The sequence below is a fragment of the Orycteropus afer genome, unplaced genomic scaffold, assembly GCF_000298275.1.
Source record: "Orycteropus afer afer isolate SDZICR_OR568_19922 unplaced genomic scaffold, OryAfe1.0 scaffold00347, whole genome shotgun sequence".
In the NCBI taxonomy this organism is placed as follows: domain Eukaryota; kingdom Metazoa; phylum Chordata; class Mammalia; order Tubulidentata; family Orycteropodidae; genus Orycteropus; species Orycteropus afer.
In genome coordinates this window covers 1,931,920-1,955,469 of record NW_006921934.1, presented here as the reverse complement: position 1 = coordinate 1,955,469, position 23,550 = coordinate 1,931,920, and the positions used below count along the sequence as shown (strand labels likewise).

The following is a 23,550-nucleotide window of genomic DNA, read 5'->3' as shown; positions in this document are numbered from 1 at the left end:
AATCCAGATCCCATCAACATTTTTTAAGGATATGGAAAAACCGATCACTAACTTTATATGGAAAGGAAAGAGACCTCGGATAAGCAAAGCACTATTGAAGAAGAACAAAGTAGAAGGTCTCACACTTCCAGATCTCAAAACCTATTATATAGCCACAGTAGTCAAAACTGCCTGATATTGGTACAATGACAGACACATAGACCAATGGAATAGAATTGAGAGCCCAGAAAAATCCATCCACCTGTGGTCAGATGATCTTTGACAAAGGCCAAAATCCATTAAATGGGGAAGAGAATGTTTGTTTAATAAATGGTGCTGGCAAAACTGGATATCCATTTGTAGAAAAATGAAACAAGATGTGTACCTCACACCTTACACAAAAACTAACTCCAGATGGATCAAAGACTCAAATGTGAAACCTAAACTATAGAGTTCCTCAATGAAAAACAAGGGGCCAATTTAGGGGCCCTAATATATTGCATAAATAGACTATCAAGCATAACCCAAAATACACAAGCAGCAGAAGAGAAGCTAGATGAGTGGGACCTTCTCAAAATTAAATTTTTATGTGCTTCCAAAGACTTCTCCAAAGGAGTCAAAAGAGAACCTACAGATTGGGAAAAAGTATTCAGCAATGACATATCTGACAAGGGACTTATCTCTAGAATTTATAGAAAACTCCAACACCTCAACAACAAAAAGATAAATAATCCAATTAAAAATGGGCAGAAGACATGAATAGACCCTTCACCAAGGAGGATATTCAGGTGGCCACCAAACATGAAGAAATGCTCACAATCATTAGCCATTAGAGAGATGCAAATCAAAACAACAATGAGATACCATCTTAGCCCAGCACTAGTAGCCAAGTTCAAAAGACAGAAAATAACTAATGCTGGTGAGGATGCAGAGAGATTGGGACTCTCATACACTGCTGGTGGTAATGTAAAATGGTACAACCACTGTGGAAAGCAGTATGGCGATTCCTTAAAAAGTTGGAATTAGAAATGTCATTTGACCCAGCCATTCCATTACTAGGTATATACCCTAAAGAAGTGAGAGCCATGGCAAGAACAGACACTTGACTGCTAACCAGAAGGCTAGTGGTTCAAACCCACCAGCCACTCCTCAGAAGGAAGATAGGGCAATCTACTTCCATAGTGATACTGCCTCGGAAACCTAAGGAGGGTCGCTACGAGTTGGGTCCAACTTGACGGCACATAACAACAACATGTTCATCGCAACACTATTTACCATAGCAAAAATTTGGAAACAACCTAGGTGTCCATCAACTGAGGAATGGATAACCAAACTATGGTACATACACACAACTAAATATTTTGCAACACTAAAGAATAACGTAGAATCTGCAAAGCACCACATAACATGGATGAACTTGGAGGACATTATGCTGAGTGAAACAAGTCAATCACAGAAGGACAAATATTGTATTAGTCCATTATTGTAAAAGTCAAGGAATGGCTTATATATGAAAGGAAATTTTCTTTGTTGGTTACCAGGGGTGTGAGGGGAGGGCAAGGAACACTGTTAGATAGGTAGACTACTAACCAGAAGGTTGGCAGTTCAAACTCACCAGCCACTCCTCAGAAGGAAGGTTGGGCAATCTACTTCCAAAGTGATACTGCCTTAGAAACCCAAGTGAGTATTGATTTGAGTGAAGAGAAGGGCAATGTACCAAATGTGAGTGATCAACCTCATGGCATTGAGGAAGAGGAAGACATAGAGAGGTACATGGGACGTACAGACAACAAAGATGAACCCTTTGCAATACAGTACTGCATTGTCATTGAAGGCAAACACAGGTAGATTGGTGGATAGATGGGTGGACAGGGTGAACTATTAGATATGTCTATGCAGCAGGGAGTGTACCCAAGACCATGTATGTACAGGGTTGGTAGACAATGGTTCTAGAAGTGTATTGGTATGTTCTGTAAGAATTCTCAGGTATATAGTAGAAGTGACAAGGGATAAGGTTGTAGTCACTTCTTGGGCACAGCCAGCTAGTAGTTGAACAGCAAACAGTTGAACCTTTGGGCTTGGGACCATAGTCTCAGGGGACATCAAGCTCAATTGGCATAATATACTACACAAAACATTGTTCCACCTCCTACTTTTGGTGGGTAGCAACTGGGATCTTAAAAGCTTGCAAGCAGCCATCTAAATGGAATGATGGGTCTCTCCTCATCCAGAGCAAAGAATGAAGAAAACCAAAGATTCTTGGAAACTATTAGTCCTTGTGACTGGTACACCATGCAATTCTCAGCCTATACGACTATGAGACTAGAAGAACTAAATGGTGCCTGGATACCACTGCCAACCCCTCAGAGGGGGATCTGTGTAGGAGATCCTGGATAGAGAGGGCAAACAATGTGGAAAAAAAAAAACCTCAAAATAATTTGGGAGGGAAAAAAAAAGAAAAAAAAAAACCTCAAAATAATTTTGGGGAAAAAAAAAAAAAAAAGGAACCAGGTTTGCTGGTCTGATAGAGCCTGGTGGAACCACTGAGACTATGGCCTCTAGCTGCCCTTTGGGTCTGGAATTGAACCCATTCTGTGGCTTCCAGCCAAACAAAAGAGAGGTATATGAGTTGAACATTTACCTGAGGTTCACTCCTTGGAGAGAACAATCAAGGGAAAAAGAAGGGCTGTTAATGCCCAGGGAGGCAGCTCACAGGGCAGGAGTGCACAGACAGATGGACCCAGGGAAGAGGTAACTATTAGGTGGAAGTGGGAGGGGAGTTGTTGCATTGGGGTAAATTATAGTCTATGTCATGAGATAATGTGTGTGTGAACTGCTGTATGAAAAGTGAATTTGCTCTACAAACTTTCACCCAAATCACAATTAAAAAAAAAAATTGATAAGACACTGGGAAATTTAACTAAGGAAAAAAAAGGGAAGATACAAATAAGAAATGAAATGAGTGACATCACAACTGAACCGTAAATGATAATAACAGAATACTATGAAAACTACTCCAATAAATTTAGAACCTAGAGGAAATAGATTTCTAGAATCACATGACCTACCTAAACTAACACAGACTGAGGTAGAATATTTGAACTGGACCATAACAAAAGAAGAGCAGGTCATAAAAAAAACTTCCAACAACAAAAAAGTCCAGGCTCAGGCAGCTTCAGTGGAGAATTCTGCCAAACATTAAGGAAGAGCTGACATCAATTCTACTCCTATTTTTGAGCACAGAAAAGGATGGAATACTCCAAATTTATTTTATGAAGCAAGCATAAACTTGATACCAAAGTGAGGCAAAACAAAACCAAACACACTGCTGTTGAGTAGGACCCAACTCACAGCAATCCCTCCTTGGGTTTCTAAGGCAGTATCACTTTGGAAGTAGATTGCCCAACCTTCCTTCTGAGGAGTGGCTGGTGAGTTTGAACTGCCAGCCTTCTGGTTAGCAGTCAAATGCCTTAGGCACTATGCTAAATAAAGTAAAACAAAGATACCACTAAAAAAGAAATTACAGACTAATCTTGGGAATATAGACATAAAAGTCTTCAACAAAATCCTAGCTAGTACAATCCAGCACTATATCAGAAAAGTAATACTTTGTGACCAAGTGGGATTCATACCAGGTATGCAAGGATGGTTCAATATTAGAAAAACAATCAGTGTAATCCACTACATAAGTATAGCAGAAGAAAAGAACCACATGTTCATATCAATTGATGGAAAAAAAGGCATTTGATAAAATCCAACACCCATTCCTGATTTAAAACAAACAAACAAAAAAAACCTCTCAGCACAGTAGCAAAAATAGGAGTAGAAGGGAAAGTTCTCAATATAATAAAGGGCATATATGCAAAACCAACAACCAACATTATTCTCAATGGAGAGAGACTCAAAACATTACCCTTGTTAACGGGAACCAAGGAAGAATGCCCTCTATCACCACTACTATTTAACATTGCATTGGAAGTCCTAGTTAGGGCAATAGGCAAGAAAGAGAAATAAAAAGCATCCAAATTGGCAATGAAGAAGTAAAGCTATCTCTGTTTGCAGATGACATGATTCTATACATAGAAAAACCAAGAGACTCAGCAAGAAAAATACTGGAACTAATATAAAGATTCAGCAAAGTGGCAAGAAACAAGATAAACATACAAAAATCAGTTGGATTCCTCCACATCAACAAAGTGGTCTCTGAAAAGAAAATAAGGAAACAATAGCTACCAAGAAGATAAAATACTTAGGAATAAATCTTACCAAAGACATATACAAGGAAAACTACAAAACACTACTACAAGAAACTGTAAGAGACCTACATAGATGGAAGAACATACCATATCCATGCATAGGAAGATTGAACATTATGAGAATGTCAATACTACCCAAAGCATCTATAGATACAGTGCAATCCTGATCTAGATTCCATGAGCATTCTTTAAGGACCTGGAAAAACCAATCAATAATTTTATACAGAAAGGAAAGAGACCTAAGATAAACAAAGCACTACTGAAAAAGAAGAACAAAGTAAGAAGTCTCTCACCTGCTGATATCAAAACGTACCATACAGCCACAGTAATCCATCACTTGTTTGTTGTATACAGTGGCTTGCATGTTGCTGTGAGGCTGGAGGCTATGCCACCAGTGTTTCAATTACCTACAGGGTCACCCACAGCAGACAGGTTTCAGCAGAACATCCAGACTAAGACACACTCGAGAAGGAAAGGGCCATCCACTTCTCAAAGAATTGGCAGTGATAACGTTATGAATAACAGTGAAACACTGTCTTATATATTACTGGAAAACTTTATGAATAGCCCTGAAACACTTTCCTGTATATTACCAGAAGATGAGCCTCTCAGGTCAAAAGGCAATCAAATACAACTGGGGAAAAGCTGCCTCCTCAGAGTAGAGACGACCTTAATGACATGGATGGAGTAAAGCTTTTGGGACTTCTTTTTGCTGATGTAGCACAACTGAAAATGAGAAGAAACAGCTGCAAGCAACCATTAATAATTGTAACATGGAATGTATGAAGTATGAATCTAGAAAAATTGAAGTTGTCAAAAATGAAATGGAACACATAAAGATCAGTATCCTAGGCATTAGTGAGCTGAAATGGACTGGTCTTGTCATTTTGAATCACACAACCATATGATCTACTACGCTGGGAATGACAAATTGAAGAAAAATGCTCAGACATTCATCATCACAAAGAATATTTCAAGATCTATCCTGAAGTGTAATGCTATCAGTGATAGGATAATATCTGTATAGCCTGCAAGGAAGACCAGTTAATACTACTATTATTCAAATTTATGCACCAACCACCAAAGCCAAAGATGAAGAAATTGAAGATATTTTTTACCAACTTCTGCAGTCTGAAATTGACCAAACATGCAGTCAAGATGTGTTGACTACCACAGTGACTGGAATGCAAAAGTTGGAAATAAAAATCATCGGAAATTGGAAAATATGGCCTTGCTGATAGAAATAATGCTGGAGATTGCATGACAGAATTTTGCAAGATCAATGATTTATTCATTGCAAATACCTTTCTTCAACAACACAAATGGTAGTTATACACATGGACATCGCTAGATGGAGCACACAGAAATCAGATCAACTACATCTGCGGGAAGAGGTGATGGAGAAGCTCAATATCTTCAGGCAAAACAAGGCCAGGAGCTGACCATGGAACAGACCATCGGTTGCTCATATGCAAGTTAAAGTAGAAGCTGAAGACAATTAAAAGTCCACAAGCGCCCCAATATGACCTTGATTGTATCCCTCCTGAACTTAGGGACCATTCTAAAAGATAAATTTAATGCATTGAACACCAGTGACCGAAACCCAGAGAAATTGTGGGATGACATCAAGAACATCATCCGTGAAGAAAGCAAAGGGTCATTAATGAGACAGGAAAGGAAGAAAAGATCAAAATGTATAAGCTGCTGTATGGAAAATTAATTTTCTCTGTAAACTTTCACCCAAATCACAATAAAAAATTTAAAAAAGACCAAAATGGATGTCAGAAGAGACTCTGAAAATTGCCCTTGAACAGAGATTAGCTAAATCAAATGGGAGAAATGACAAGATAAAAGAGCCGAACAGAATATTTCAAACAACAGCTCGAGAAGACAAAGTCAATTATTATAATGAAATGTGCAAAGATCCAGAGTTAGAAAACCATAAGGGAAGAACATGCTCGGCATTTCTCAAGTTGAAAGAACTGAAGAAAAGTTTAAGCCTTGAGTTGCAATTTTGAAAGATTCTATGGGCAAAATATTGAATGATGCAGGAAACATCAAAAGAAGATGGACGGAATACACAGTCACTGTACCAAAAAGAATTGGCTGATGTTCATCCATTTCAGGAGGTGGCATATGATCAAGAACCAAAGGTGCTGAAGGAAGAAGTTGAAGCTGCACTGAAGGAATTGGTGATGAACAAGGCTCCGGGAATTGATGGAATACCCATTGAGATGTTTCAACTAATGCATAATGCACTGGAGGCACTCACTCAGCTATGCCAATAGTTTTGGAAGACTGACTGGAAGACATCCATATTTGTACCCATTCCAAAGAAAGGAGATCCCACAGGATGTGGAAATTATCAAACAATATCATTAATATCACATGCAAGTAAAATCTTACCAAAGATAATTCAGAAATGGTTGCAGCAATATATTGACAGACAACTTCCAGAAATGCAAGCTGGATTCAGAAGAGGATGTGGAATGAGGGATGTAATTGCTGATATCAGATGGATCTTGGCTCAAAGCAAAGAATACCAGAAAGATGTTTACTTGTATTTTATTGACTATGCAAAAGCATTCCATGTGTGGATCATAACAAATTATGGATAACGTTGAGAAGAATGGGAATTCCAGAACACTTCATTGTGCTCATGAGGAACCTGTACATAGACCAGGAAGCTGTTGTTTGAATAGAACAAGGGGACATTGCATGGTTTAAAATCAGTAAGGGAGTGCATGAAGGTTGTATCCTTTCACCATACTTATTCAATCCGTATGCTGAACAGATAATCTGAGAAGCTGGACTGTATGAAGACCATGGCATCAGGATTTGAGGAAAATGCATTAACAACCTGCAATAACACAGACGACACAACTTTGCTTGCTGAAAGTGAGGATGACTTGAAGCACTTATTTATGAATATTGAAGACTACAGTCTGCAGTATGGATTACACCTCAACATAAAAAACCAAAAATCCTTAGAAGTAGAAAAATAAAGCAGCATCATGATAAATGGAGAAAAAGATTGAAGTTGTCAAAGATTACACATTACCTTGTTCCACAATCACCACCAATAGAAGCAGCAGTCAAGATAACAGATGACATTGCACTGGGCAAATTTGCTACAAAAGACCTCTTTAAAGTGCTGAAGAGTGAAGATATCTCCTTGAAGACTAAGGTGTACCTAACCTAAGCCATGATATTTTCAGTCGCCTCATATGTGTGTGAGAGCAGGACCATGAATAAGGAATTCAGAAGAAGAGTTGATGCTTTTGAGTTGTGGTGTTGGTGAAGAATACGGAAAGTACTAGGGACTGCCAGAAGAACCAACAAATCTGTCCTGGAAGAAGTGCAGCCAGAATGCTCCTTGGAAGCGAGAATGGCCAGACTTCGTCTGACCTACTTTGATCATGTTGTCAGAAGGGACCATTCCCTGGAGAAGGATATCATGCTTGGTAAAGTGGAGGGTTGACGAAAAAGGGGAAGGCCCTCAACAAGATGGATTGACACAATGGCTGCAACAATGGGCTCAGGTATAGCAAGGATTGTGAGGCTGGCACAGGACTGGGCAGTGTTTTATTCTGTTGCTCATAGGGTCACTGTGAGTTGGAAACAAGTCAATGGCACCTAACAACAACAAATATATATGTATATGTACAGGGAGAAGTTATGAAAACTTAACAATTACAAAACACTTTGAGAGAGTGAGTCTCTGTACCTCCAGGCTCAAGGCCATAATCTTGGGAAACATCAAAGTCAATTGGCATAACATAGTCCACAAAGATACTGTTCTACATCCTAGTTTGGTGAGTAGTGACTGGGGTCTTAGAAGCTTGTGAGTGGTGACCTAAAGTAAAACTATTGGTATCTTTCTATCTGGAGCAAAGAAGAGTAAAGAAAATTAAAGACACATGGAAACAGTTTGTCCAAGGGACTAGTGAACCATGTGAACCTCAGCTTCCAGGACCCTGAGACCAGAACTAGATGGTGCCTGGCTACCACGGCCAACCACTCTGAACAGATCACATTAGGAGATCTTGGATAGAGTGGGAGAAAAATGTGGAACAAAACTCAAAATAATTAAAAAAAAAAAAAGAAAAACAGGCTTACTGGTCTAATAGAGACTGGTGGTAACCCCAAGACTATGGCTGTTAGTCACTCTTTAGCAGAAGTCACTCCCGAGGCTCAGCTTTCAGACCGACAATAGACGGACCTATGAGAGAACAATAACACCAGGGAGGTATGCACTCCTTAGAACAATCAACCACATGAGATCAAAGGACAGCATTTGCCAAGGGATAAAACTCAGGTGGCAGGAATGTAGAGGAAAGAACAAAGGGAAATAGTAACCACAGGAATGAAGTGGGAAGAGTGTTGTTACATTGTGGGGATTTGCAATCGATGTCTCAAAACAAAATGTGTATGAACTCTTGAAAGAAAAATCTGTAAACTTTCACCCAAATCACAATAAAAGTTAAAAACAAGAAAACCCTACAGAACACAGTTCTACTCTGACACACAAGGAGTCACCATGAGTCGGCATCGACTCTGTAGCACTGGTTGAGGAGTTTCCTACTTAAAGGACTTTTCATGTTTCATGCTTCTCAAAGTAGAGGTGTGGGCAGCAATATAAAATAATGCTTCATTGAATGAAATTAAGCAAATGGAGAGCAAGCATTCAGGGATGTTCCTAGAGAAGAAATAGCAAACAAATACATAAAGGAATAATAATAAACTTAAAAAGAGAGAGAGAGGGAAAGAGAGAGAGAGAGGATCAACTATACTGGCAGGGAACAATAATTAACTGACTCAGAGAAGCAAACTACATGACTTACATAAATAATCACTGCAATTTTTGCAGCATTGTCTACCATTCTGAAATGCTTTCTGTCTTGGTTCTCTGATTCTGCTATAACAGAAATACACAAGTGGATGGCTTTAACAAACAGGAATTTATTCTCCTACAATTTAGGAGGCTAGAAGTCCAAATTCAGAGTGCTGGCTCTAAGGGCTTGGTGAAGGCCCCTCAACTTTGGGCTTCAGCTCTTCCCCTTGTTCTAGGCCCACTGGAGCTTGAGGCTTCCCTTAACTCATGCAGCTGCTGGCTGCTGAGGTTGACAAACCAAAGGTCGCAGGTAAAATGGCACAATCCTAGCATGAGCAGGTAACATAGCAGGCCACTAGTTCAAGTCCAGGAATCATCCCAAGATCAGCAGGCAACACAGCAGGCCACAGGTTCAAGTTTAGGAACTGGAGATGAAGACTCAGTCAAATGCAGTATCCAAAATGAGCCAAAAGATAGAGACCTTTCACAAAACTTCTCTTTATATACTAGAAGCAGTCCACACCCTGAAGGCAACTACTTAGCTGCTTACAGCAGGTTCACTATGGAGGTGATTACAATCTCCTCATGGGTTTATAAGTACATCCAGCTGCCCAGCCATTCAAAATGACAGTGCAAGCGAATTGATGCACAGCCTTAATTACCAGATTTTCATATTAGATTTCTTGGTTGGACAAACATCAGACTCACTTTCTGCAAAATATTCTTTTCTTCTTCATTGTTTCCAGAATTCAATGTGGAAAACAAAGAGCTTTTAGTCAAAGCAAACATAATTTTTCTTTTTGTAAAATAGTTATAGAGATATGCTTGCTCCATTAATAAAAATGATGTACCCCAATGGTATATGGTGCTGTTTATAGAAATTGAAATCACAAATAAGACAAAAATATAGGGATAATAGATAAATGAGAGGTAGCAGAACAAAAATATCACTTAAATACTAACAAAAATTACAAAATAAGAATTTGAAAGTTTTAGAGAAAGCCAAACCAAAAAACCAAACTCACTGTTGTCAAAACGGATCAGACTCAAAGCGGACCCCTCCTTGGGTTTCCAAAGCAGTATCACTATGGAAGTAGATTGCCCAATCTTCCTTCCAAGGAGTGGCTGGTGGGTTTGAACCACCACCCTTCTGATTAGCAGTCAAATGCCTTAGGCACTTAGTTGCCACCAGAGCTTCCTAGAGAAGGCCAGTGCTGACAAAATCAAATCAGTTCCCAAACCACCAAATTGTGTTGATCAATCAAAATCAATTAGGATGATGCCCATGTTTCTGGCCTAGGTGATTGGGTGGAAAATATTTTATCAAATAGGATATTTCTAGCATGGCACTTTCTTGATCAGGGTTAGAAGGGAGTTGTATGTTTCCTAGGCTGCTAGAACAAAATGTCATAAACTGGATGGCTTACAAAAACAGATGTAAGAATAGCTCTGGGAAGTCAAAGTCCTAAATCGAGTTGTCAGCCATGTTGATTCCTTCTGAGGCTGTGAGGGAACGTTTGTTCCATGCCTCTTTCCTAGCTCCTGGTATGTCCAACTATTTCTTCACTTGTAGCTTCAGATAGTCATATGGTATCCTTTCTCTGTATCCTTACCTCTGTGTATCTTCTCTTTTATAAGGACTGCAGTCATATAGGATTAGGACCAACCCTACTTCACTATAATTTCCTATTAACCTTGAACCACCGAGCTTTCGATTAGCAGTTGTATGCTTTAACCACTGCACCACCAGGACTCTTTAACCTAACTGATAACATCTTCTAAGACCTTGTTTCCTAATTGGAGATACAATTTAATCCTTAAAAGGAATTTTGATGGAGACCCACCAGTCTGTGCTCTGAATCCCAGGAGAGGCTGGTGAAGAACAAATACCCTTGTCTAGTTCTGGTCTTGCTGTTGGTGACCATTGTGACTTGCAAGGGAACACCAAAAGACTTTGCAACTGTTAGAAAGAATGGAAAGTTCCCTAATGAAAATGATCCCTTCATTTTGTTGAAACTTCCAGAAATCCTTTTAGTAGAGAACAAAACCTTTCACTCCTTAGCAAAAGATAAAAGGCTTAAAATGCAAATGCTTCCTTGAAGGCTTACATTGACTGACACTCATTCTCCCCAAAGTATAATCATTCAATCAGTAGAAAAATGCACCTGACAGAGGCAGGGGGGAGTTGAGGGCTCTGGGTACCTGAATCCAGGGAAGAGAAGCCGTTGCAGGAAAGAGATGCATAGGAAATGTGAGAGTGAAGACAGGTTTTTGTGGTGTGTCCACCCTGTTTGCCTGCAGCTCTGTTATTACAAAGAATGTTTTGCACAGGCTGTTGTGATGTTGTGTGACTATACATAGATTAGCAGTAACTTGGCCATGAAGCCACATCCTCATGGAGAGTCAACATTGCTTTGCATGGCTAACATGTATATTTGTTTTTAACGAGGCCAACTTTTTAATAAAGAAGCTTCATTCCCAGGGACTTTGCTAACAGAAGTATCTCTGTAAATGACTAAGCTAGGAAATGTCTGTGATGTTTGACACAACATTATAAAATGGTTCAATTTATAAGTCATTTTCTGCTGCCATATGGAAACCAAACCATGGCTCTGCTCTAAGTCCCTCAAGCTTCAAGATGCTTTTGGTTTCTTATTGTGACTGGTGTATTTGCATAGATGAACATGTTCATCAGTATTATTTGATTAGTGGGAAAAAGAAACCCTGTCTTTAGCAGGTGGCTAGCTTAACATTTTTTCAGTTGTGTCTAGTTCCTTAGTCTGGTTTTCAGTTCAAAGGATAAATTGCTTTGGGTGTAGATACTGTCTTTGTATGATTCATTTCTGTGATATTTTGCACTTAGCAGGGAGAGCAAACTTCTCTATGGTCTTTTAAGAAGATTTAAGTAAAGCCTTAAGGCAGTGCTTGTCTTCAGCAAAATTAGAAATTACCTTAGATAAAGTTTATCTCTGGGCCCTCTACATCACTGCCCCTCTTTGTTCCCAACCTCACCCCACTGTGGTATCTCCGTCCTTTTGCAGAGACATGGTGCTCCCATGTTGCTTAAAATTAGACCCCCTACTGAGACATTCCTCCCACCAGTCCTGCTCAGGCAGCATACCCATTTTCCAGATTGTTCTTCGTCCTCCCCATCCATCCAATTAAACAAACACTTTCTGTGCACCTACTGTGACATGTACTATGGACACTTTAGAGTCTACAATGGAGTTGCATCAGAAAACTCACTTGAAAATTGAACTATAAGCTTTTTAACACCTACATTTTCTTTCTAAATCGGTGAAAATGGCAATGGATAATTCTGCTTTCTTCTCTCTATTGGTTTTATCTCCCCTGCATTTTTCACACAGAAAGCATCTTTCCACTCTTTGATCTGGTGTTTAAAATGTATATTTTTTCACACAAAGAAGCCTTAAAACACAAGCCAACTTACCTTGGCACTCAAGAAAGAACACTGTGACATATCTGAGGAAAACACTGATTGGGTCGTACTTAAGCAGAATAGTATGTTGGTCTCCAGTCCCAAGGCATTTAGAAGATGGAGGGAAACACATATGTGAACTCCAACTTAAGCAGAGCCTGGTGAGAGCTACAGCAGGAAATCAAGTCCCATCCCTCAGCGTCATCTTCCCTGATGGCTTGTTCTATACTGTATAGTGTGTAGTGCCATCACCATGGGAAAACATTCTCTTTAGAAACTCGGTGACTTTAACTCATGTTTTTGGAACTAAACTCAGGTCACTTTTGAGGTCCAGAGACACATAATTGTAGGACTTAATTTTCTCTATAATAATTTTATAATCATGTTTTATAGTCTGTGTCAGTGATAACCTAAGGAACTTAATATAAGCACATCTGATCATCTGAAGGATCACTTTATACCAAGTGTTATCATCCTTGAGCCTGAGCATGGGTTTTCAATAATGTTGGTGCCAAGTCTTCACCAAAAGTGATGGTTTCTCAAATGGGGGCTAGGGAGATATCCCCAAGAGCCTACAAAGTGTTTCATTACCCCACACTATTCCCTCCAAAGGAGATCTGGTGGTGTAATGCCTAAGGCATTTGACTGCTAACCAGGAGGCTGGCCATTCAATCTCCCAGCCGCTCCTTGGAAGGAAGGTTGGGCAACCTACCTCTGTAGTGGTACCACCTTGGAAACCCAAAAGGGGTTGCTATGAATCAGATCCAACTGGACGGCAGTTTGTTTGGTTTGGTTTTGCTTTATTCCCTCCAAGGCTGGGAACTCTAATCATGTAGTGGTTAAGGCATTTGGCTGCTAACCAAAAGGTTGGTAATTCAAACACCCCAGCCACTGCATGAAAGAAAGATGAGGCATTGTGCTTCTGTGACGATTTACAGCCTTGGAAACCTAATGAGGGTCACTATGAGGCAGAATTGACTCAATGACAGTGAGTTTGTTTTTGGTTTTAAGGGGTTCCCTGGGTGGCACTTGACTACTTACCTAGATAGTGGTTTGAATCTACCTCAAATGAAAAGCACCTCAAAAGAAAAGCCTACTGGTCTGCTTCCATAAAGATTACATCCAAGTAAACCCTATGTAGCAATTCTACTCTGTAACACATGGGTTGCCATGAGTCAGAACCGACTCAACAGCAGTGGGTTTTCAATGAATCCATCTATTTTGTAGAAGATTTTCTTCTCATCACTACTCTACAAATTATAACAGAGAGGAGAGAAAGAGAAAGAAACAGAGAGAAAGAGAGGGATGGTGAAGTTAGTTACAGCAAAACTGGAGTGTGGGCTTAATTCACAGGCTTATCCTAAGAAGCAGAGCCTTAATGTTTTATTTTATAAATAAAGTAAAAGACACTGAGAAATGTACTCAGAGTCTGAAACTTCTTGACTTCAGTCTGCCTTTGCCTTTGAGTAAAGTAGGCAGCTGCCTGCTTGGCATGATTTCTCTTTGTTCTTCTGAGTCTTCATCTCTCTCACTGTCTCATTCATTTTCTGTCTGTTTGCATCTCTCTCCCGCCCCCCACATGCATATGAGCACACACACACAGACACTCAATGCCATACACATGCCTTTTTTTAAAAAAAAATTGAAGCAAATGAAAGCCATGGATTTTAACCCACTGGCTTCAGCTGCAAGTGGCAGCACCTGACTAAAATTCCTTAGGGTATTGCTCTAGGGCTGATCCATGCTGCTTGCTGTATGTGGTTGTGTCTGCTTTCAAGTATAACACCACCCACTAATTGGAATGCTGGGAATTGTTTGAGAAGATCATTCAAAATCAAATTCCTCACAGAAAATTGTGATTCAAAGGAAAAACAAAAACCTGTAGTTAGATTAAATATCATTCCAGGAGATTCAACCTTCCTAAATTTGATATTGCATACCTGCTAACCAGGGGCTCTGGCAGCTTAGTGCCTAAGGCACCTGACTGCTAACCAGAAGGCTGGCAGTTCAAACCCACCATTCACTCCTTTGAAGGAAGGTTGAACAATCCACTTCCATAGTGATACTGCCTCAGAAACCCAAGGAGGGGTTGCAATGAGTTAGGTCTGACTTGACGGCACATAACAACAACAGCTGCTAACCAGAAGGCTGGTGGTTCAAACCCACCAGCCACTCCTTGGAAGGAAGGTTGGGGAATCTACTTCTGTAGTGATACCACCTGGGAAAACCAAGGAGGGGTCACTATGAGTGGATCCGACTTGATGGCAGTGCCTTGCTTGCAGAAGGGGAAAAGTCCACAGAATGATTTGTAGGTCTCTTATGGCTTAATTTAAATTCTGGAACTTCAGAGTGGGATGCATCTATTCATCCCCTGTAGCAGAAGTGAAACCAAATGGTCAAGATAAAAAATTACACTCAGTACCTCACCACAAGTTATTAGAGACCAAGAACATCCTCGGCAGTGCAATTGGAATTGTAGGATGGGGTTGGAAGAGTGTATGCGGTTGGAAGGCAAAGTCTCTGGGTCTCACTCCTGCCTGGCCCCCAGTTTCCTGAACCTAGAATATTCCACTCTCTCCACCTTCAATTTTCTCATCTGCAAAATGCAGAATTTGGAAAGCACTCTTTGTAAAATGACATTTACCCAGCACTTCAAGCTTCTAGATTTACCAGGCTAAGTTGGCATAGGTAAGGCTGGGCTTCTTGGGAGCACACTAAAGGGACCAGTCCTCACTAACCATCAGAGCTGACTTTCACTGAGATTCCTTCTGCACAGCACTGACAGATGATTGAACAACCAGGCTGGGGGCTGGATCTGGATTAGATCTCTAGAAAGCTTTACTGAAGTATCTTCTTTCTTATGCTTCACTAGAAGCATCTCCATATTGGCTTGTGAACATCTGCCTGGAACTTTCATCTTCTGGACAGCTTAATCTTCTAGGTAACTTCGCTGGGAGGAGCTGGACAGTTATAATTTTTTCCTGTCTTCACTCCCATACAGACCCACCAGTGAAATCCTTCTAGGCTAGTCACAATCCCCCTAGCAAATCCTGTAATGTCTCATCTCCTTACCTCTGCTAATGCTGCTCTTTGGCCCAAAAAATCTGTTCATCCCTGGCTGTACAAGTTAGGTTTTACCTCTTCCTCAAAACCCTAAGCCCATCCTACTAGACATGTTCTCTCTCTACTCTGACTCATTCAGCATTAATTTTCTGCAATCTTGTGTTGCCATGTATCTGATTGGCATTTGTCTTTTCTGCTTACTATACTGTCAGCTTCTTCAAGACAAGAGCCACATTTTATGTCTCTATAACACTCCAAGAACAGTGCTTTTCACACATCAATACTGGTTCATTGATTGCTGAAGAAGCAGCTGCCTGGAGATGTGACCTCATGGTCATCCCATAAGTTCTTTGGCTAAAGGAGCCCATCTGATAATTCTCAAGTCTGATCTCCTGGTGTGACCATCTCAAACTTCTTTCTAGGCCATATTCTTTATGGCCTAAAAAGTCCATAGCTTTACTAGTGCCTTGGAATTCTTCAGGCTCTGCCTTTCCATAGATACAGAAGCAAAAAATAAGGGTTGGAAGAAAAAGAAATACTGAAAAATGAGAGAAACAAGGAAGGGTCACAGCTTCTGCCTGCACTACCTTAACTATCCACCAAATTAACTGCACTTTCATTCCAGTAGATTCTTGGTTCAAAATTAATACAGTGGCTTCACAACTCAGAGTAAAAGCCAGTTTCCTTCTAGCTGTTGATGAAGCACTGTTACTAGCTGTCATAGAATTTGTCCCCAACTCATGGTGACCCTGGAAAAAAATACTGCCCCGTTGGTTGCAGATCAGACCATTATGATCCATAGGGTTTTCATTGGTGTATTTTTCAAGTAGATTGCCAGGCCTTTATACCTAGTTCATCTTAGTGTGGAAGCTCCACTGAAATCTATTCAGCATCACTGTGACACACAAGCCCGCACTGACGGATGGTGGTTGAGCCCAGGTCTCCCACTAGAAGGTGAGACACTGAACCACCAATGTCCTACTGATACCTAGCTATCTATCTCCCTCTCCAATCCCATCTCCCACATCTCTTCTTGATCCCTCTGCTCCAGCCATTGAATCTTCTCTGATTCCATGAGTATAGCAGGCCCAGGCACCTTCCTCATACTGGCTGGTCCACTCTGCCTCAAGGTGCTTACATGGTTTCTCGTTGAGGTGCCCTGGCCACCCTGTCCAAAAGTGTAGTAGCTCTTCCTTGCCCCACTCCCTTGCTTAGATTTTCTCCTTTACATTTAAAACCAACATGCTATTTACTTTACTTATTTATTTTGTACTACTCCCTTCTAAAATACAACTCTACAAGGTCAGAGATTTTGTCTGTTTTGTTTACCATTGAAGTCCCAGAGACTAAGCACTGTGGCTGGCATACAGTCAGAGAACAAAGAGTAAAGAAGCAGTAAACTGTGACCATACACATCTTATCTGAAAAACCTTTCAAATATATGGAATATTCCTATTTATTTTGGTGCCATTTTTCCATAATGACCAGTCCAGTCATTTTCTTATATTTAAATGTAGAGCTCAAAAGCATGTGAATGATAGATATTTCTAAGGAAATATTTTTAGAAGAAAAATTCAGAGTTTAGAATATAATCTCTCTCCATACCTCTCTGCGGCTTCAAACAAAGCTGGAATATTGACACTGAGTGAAGAAAATCTTGTAAAATGAACATAATTTTTAGAAAAGTGTGTTATTTTTTCAGTTCCCAAATAGATATAATAACTTTTCCCTTCTGCCTCATGCCCCATGTGAACCCTGTATGGGAAATGTTTATGAGAGAGAAGACTTTCTTGCAAGAAAATTATTTTGGTTAGCATAAGAACAATTGATACTTTTAGTATCTTTTATAACCCATGATCAATAACAAAAGCAAGAGAAATCTAGAATTAACTATGCACAGAGAATAGAGTGAAGGATGAGCTAACTCAGATACCACTGGTACCTTCCATCATTCAGCAATCACTCATTGAGGGCTTGCTATAGTCTTGGCACAGCTCATGGTGTCACAGGGAGTATAATATATATGTAAGCTTATAGGAGCTCATAAACTTCCTAGAAATGACTGAAAGAAGAGTTATTCGCAAACTTCCCAAAGTTCTCTCTCCCAACACAATTGTGTACTTCTATACATCCAACAACTGGGGAAACCAGAACTTGCAGATCAGCTGATACAGAGAAAGGAAGTGAGGCAGAGATGAGAAAAGTCCCATAGTGGCTGGAACTGGAAGTGCCTGTGTTCACACTGTTGTGGGCAGCCCAGCTTGTTAGGACACCCCTGCAGGATTTTCATGTACTTTGGAGCATGCTATGCTGGCTGGAAATTGTAGGCACACAGGCAGGGCTGACTGTCAGCAGAATTGGTCTTTAGTGTTCATTTCATGGCATTTCCTGAGCCAGTGATGTCTGTGTTGTTCAGTGATGTGAGGCTCCATGCTAATTGATGCATTCACCAAATATTTACTGTGTTAGGCAATATGAGAGGTGCTGAGAATTAAGAGAGGAATAAGGTCTTGTTGATGCTGCCAAGAACTTATAGTTGAGGGAGTCAAATAAATTCAGCCAATCATAGAATGAGACTCTGAATTTGGGTGTCAGCAGTCTCAGCTTTGTGGCTACAGGAGATAAGGTTTTCTTTCAGGGCACATATAGCAACTTTCAAGTCATTTATGCAGTGATTGAGCTGGGACTTGGAAGTCCTGTGCTGATCCTTTTCTTTTCCCACTTTGTCCAGTGAGTTTAGGAGCAACTAGTCAGTGTCATTATATTCATCAGTTTGACAGAAGTGTCCTAAGGTATCAAATACATGATCATCTAGAATCTTGTCTCATAAATATTTGATTAGGTGTGTCCAATAGGGTGCGATGGTAAAGTACTCAGCTGGTAACCTAAAGTCAGTGCTTTGAACCCACAAGCCACACCCATGGTAAAAAATACCTGATAATCCGTTCCTGTAATGACTATAGCCTAGGAAACCCTGTTAGGCAGTTCTACTCTTACATAAGGTTAATATGAGTCAGAGTTGACTCGACAGCACAGAAGAACAAATGCCACATCACACTATGTACTAACAATGCCCTCTTTACTACTAGAAACAGAATCTTTAGTGTCTTTAAATCTAGCCTGATTTGAGAACCAGTTCCAGAAACCCCAATGTCAAGTAAGTAAACCCATCCTTACAATTCTATTTCTCTAGAACCACTCTTATACCAAAATCTGTCTTAGAGTTCTCCAGAGGAATAGAACCAATAAGAGATGTTTGAGAGAGGTAAAAAAAAAAAAAGATTAAAGGAATTAGAAAATGGGGTTGTGGAGACTGACAAATCCAAAATCTGTAAGTCAGGTGACAGGCTAGAAATTCCAGCAGTCTTACGTCCCTAAATTGGTAGACTTGGCAATAGAGGAAGGGATCCCAATAATGTCCATTTATACTCTTGAGGTAAAATTATTCTTCCTCTGGAATCCTCAGTCTTTTGCTTTTAAGGCCTTCAGCTGATTGGTTGAGGCCCACCTGAATTATGGAGAGTGATCTGTTGTATTTAATGCCATCTGATTGAAATGTTAATAACATGTAAATACCCTCACAAAAACATCTAATCTAGCATTTTACCAAACAAATGGGTGACACCATAGCCTAGCCTACTTGATACATAAAATAAATCATCACAATTAGGAAACAGATAAATGCAGCACAACTAAATTGATGGAGCTTTTCAAACCCATTTTATTTTTTTAACTTTCTGTTGAGATTGAGTGAAAGTTTGCAGAGCAGATTGTTTTTCCATTCAACAATTCATATACATTTTGTTTCATGACATTGATTGCAATCCCCACAATGTAACAGCTCTCTTCCCACCTCCTCCCTGTGTTACCATTCCATTTCCATTCCTCCTTTCCTATCTCTTCCGCCTTCTGAGATTTATCCCTGGGCAAATGTTGCCCTTTTGATCTCATATGGTTAATTGTTCTAAAAAGTGCATACCTCTCTGGTGTTATTGTTCACCGTATAGGTCTGTTTATTGTTTGGTTGAAAGTTGAGCCAGGCTTGAAGAGTATCTAAGGGCCATAGTCGGGATTTTTCCCCATTATCTATCAGACTAAAAAGCCTCATCTTTTTAAAAATTTTAGTTTTGTTCCACATTTTTCTCCTGCTCTATCTGGGATGTCCTATTTTGATTCCTTTCAGAATGGTCATTAGTGGTGGCTAGTTACCATCTAGTTCTTCTGGGCTCAGTGCTGTGAAGCCTGGGATTCACATGTTGTATTAGTCTTTTGGACTAATTGTTTTCTTACATCTTTGATCTTCTTCAATCTTCTTAGCTCTAAATGGATAAAGACTAATAGTTTCACCTTAGATGGCTGCTCACAAGTTAAGCCTATTTTAGAAGAACTTCTAGAGCAAACCCCATCAGTGCCCTTTCCACATTCCCACAGTCCACCCTTGGCCTACTTACAGTTCCTGTATATGCTGAAGGCTGCCATCCTTAAGCATCTGTCTCTCTCAATCTGAGCATCCTCTGACTGAGCAGACACCTTCAGTCCATGCTCAGGGCTGGCTAAAATTCCTAGAACTCCTCAGAGAAATCCTCAAAGAATGAGGATGAAAGTTGACAGATAAATGTACATTCTTCTTGACCTGTCCAAACAAAGAAAAATCAAACTAGTTGCCCTCCCATCAATTCTGATTCATGGTGACCCCATGTGTGTCATAGTAGAACTGTATACTCCATAGGGTTTTCAGAAATAGATGTCCAGGCCTTTCTTCCAAGGCATCTTTGGACTCAAAACACCATTTTTTTAATTAGCATCCAAGCAAGTTAACCTTTTGAACTACCCAGGGATTCCTCTTGACCCCTCAGACATTCTGAAGCACCTTCTCTACAATATCTCAGAGGACCCCACAAGACCTAAGCCCCAGTTTCCCCATTCATGCATCCTTTATAAATGGCCTTATTCCTTTCTTGTTCTCACTTCCCCAATTCCTCACCGTGTCTCCTGGGATCACCTCCCAAATAAATTACTTGTATCTCAATCGATATTTCAGGATCAGTTTTTGTGGAATCCCAAGTCAGAGATGGAAGGCCACTTCTGATTTCATTCTTCAAAATATTTAAATCCACAATTGCAACATCCAATCCCCTTGGCTGCCTGGGCAACCTTCATCAACAACTTGGGGCAGCCAGGTGAGAGGTTCTCTGTGTCTTTTCCTCCAAGGTTATGAACTCTCAGCTGCTGGCGGTGGGCCTCAACATCTGGGTTACATGTTAATAATTAAAAATGTCTTATTTGTATACAGATATGTCAGAATGGTGAAATGTAGAATCCTTGCCTTGGGACAGAAAAAGACATGTGTGAAATGGCGTGAAAAGAAATAAAGTATTCTTAGTCTCAGTAATTTCATTCAGTGCATAAGGAATATTTTTCCCTGCTGAATTCTCAAGATTAAAGAAACCTTTCTCTCTAAGGACTAGTTGGATCTGTTTTTCTTTCTTTCTTTCTTTTTTTAGTGTCTTCCTGGAAGAACAATCTACAAAAACTCTCATGAGGCATAAACCAGCTAAAGAAACTTCAGATAGCTAGTTTGATTATCTTAAAAGAGCATAAAATTTTTTGCCTCCCCCACCCCCAATCCCTAAGCAAGGAAATCATTTTTGGAGGTTGGGATTTGCTAATTCTTCACTGTATTCCTCTGAGTGATGATTTAATAACTTTTCTCCTGACCTCTGTCTTCTTACTTGGAAGAGACATCAGGCCTGTTGTAGGTCTTAGAAGAAAGCTGGGTTCTGATTTTTCCTGTTGCACTGGTGTTATGAACATTACAACCCTGCCCCTGCCTGTTGGCTAGCCTGAAACTGGCAGGAAACAGAAAGCAGGGAGCTTCTGGTGGGCAGTGACAGTGGTAGCTTGTGTCATAATGGCTCATCTATTTTGCTAGTTATTCTTCACACACTGTGAACCCAGCCCACAGTCACGGTGACCACAACACTTTGACCAAACTACAAATGAGGACTCGTGACAAGTATACTTAGAGGAGAATGAAATGGCTTAGGGGAGAATAAAATGAAATACTTGAGAAAGAAATGGTTCCAGGGCATGATCACTCTATTGATGGAAGAATCAGTATGCTCAGCCAGCCTCTCTCTTACTCTCCAGCTCCCTGCTGCCCTCTCCTCCAGCCCATCTACTTCTCGCTGCTGCTAAAGGAGGTTCATCTAATCCCCCCCACTGGTGGGGTCCAGCTCTCCCTAGCTGGGGGGTACTGCCATTTTGAGGCTAGCTTGCGGAAGTCTATTCTGGCTGGCTGGTGTCCTGGTAGCTCCCAGCGGCAAGTGTTTCAGCTATGACTTGACGGAAGTTTCTTCTTGACAGGAGCCTCCAAGAGTAAAAGGAACATTGTAGAGCCCATGAGAGCTCTAACAGATCTCAGATGTTCAGGCAGGTAAGAAGAAAATGAGAAGTGATGAAAGCTAAGTAACATGTCTCTCTCCATCTTAAGACAGATGGCAATGATGGGGAGTAGGGAGAAAAGTTTGAAACCAGGAGCTCCTAAATTTCCCTAGGCCAGTAGGAGCCAGATTAGGAATCTTACTTTCAAAAGATCAATCCTCAAGGTTAATACTACTGGAACTGAGATGTGGAGGAACTGAAACAGGAAAGTAGATACCCTTGTAGAATCTCAGTTATGTTCCTCCTATTGATCCTGTGCAGTTCTGCTGGGTGGCTGTGTTCCTGACTTAAGGGCCTTCTTCTCAACACTCTCACCAGTATCTACCCTATTCCCGAATCCAGTTGAGATCGTATGTGATGTACACCTTGCCCAGAAATTCTTGGATAGGAAGAAGTTCACTAATTAATTGATCCTCACATATTTACTAATCTATTAGATAAATGAAATAATTGTAAGGTAACATCAGAAAGCAGTTTTATTCTTCTCATCACCATTTCCTTTAACACCACTCTGTTGATTTTATCTTCTCCAACTTAGGTGAAACTATTGGCAGATCTTTCAGGTTTTCTCCTCATTCTTAGGGGCCAATGCATAGATTATTTTTCAAGAATGAAAAGTTCACTTTGGTTTAATATCAATGCTTCATTCCCTCACCCAATTTAAACTGTCTCCTCTTCCTCAGCTGGGGCCTGCCTTAGGCTGAAGAGCTTGCAGAATGGCGGACAGGGCTGCTTCCATCACTGTCCTTCCACTCCCCCTCTATGTTCATTCATGGTGCTGCCTCTGGCTAAAAGGGGCTGGGGTGGCCTAAACCACTGGTTCTCAAACTTTAGTGTCCACCAGAGGTTCCCAGAAGGTTAGGGTCTGGGTTGTTGTTGTTGTTATGTGCCGTCGAGTCGGACCAGGGTCTGGGTGGTACCTAAGAATCAGCATCTCAACCAAATGCTTAGGTGATGCCAATGCTGCTATTCTGAAGAGCATATTGGGAACTGCTGGCCTGAAAAAAAAAAAAAAGAAGGAGAATCTAATGTTCTCTACAAATATTATAATTTTCTATGTAATCCACATTGAAAAAAAAATATTTTGAAGCTCAGCTATAGACAATGGGAAGACACTGAATATGTTTCAAGAGGGGATTCAATCTGGGAGTAAGTAGAATGATCTGATGGATCTGTGGTGAGCTGCAATTAAAAGAAACTGGATGTGAAAGGAAAACATCAAACAAACAAAAAATCCACTGCCATCGAGTCAATTCCAACTCATAGTGACCCTATGGGACAGAGTAGAACTGCCCATAGGATTTCCAAGGAGGTAAAAGGAAGACTAGAAAATATATGAATCATCTAGGGCTAGATTCTAGATCCCCCAAAGAAAATACCAAAGTGTATCTGTAGTTTGTCTAGGCTAATTTTAAAGCCCCAGAAGCAACATGGGAAGCACTTTTTTTTTTTTTTTTTTTTTTTTTTTTTTTTTTTTATTTTTTTACAGAGTAAATTCACTTTTCATACAGCAGTTCACATATACTTTGTCTCAT

General features: G+C 40.3%; 1 protein-coding gene across 1 annotated transcript in view; it reads left to right on the top strand.

The window, feature by feature from the left end:
* PTPRN2 (protein tyrosine phosphatase receptor type N2) overlaps positions 1–23,550 on the top strand; it is a 1,483,255-nt gene that overhangs the window by 750,328 nt on the left and 709,377 nt on the right. Inside the window, exon 13 of the mRNA XM_007952571.1 lies at positions 6,588–6,629. Within this exon, the coding sequence (XP_007950762.1) occupies positions 6,588–6,629 (42 nt within the window). The remainder of the gene's footprint in view (positions 1–6,587; positions 6,630–23,550) is intronic.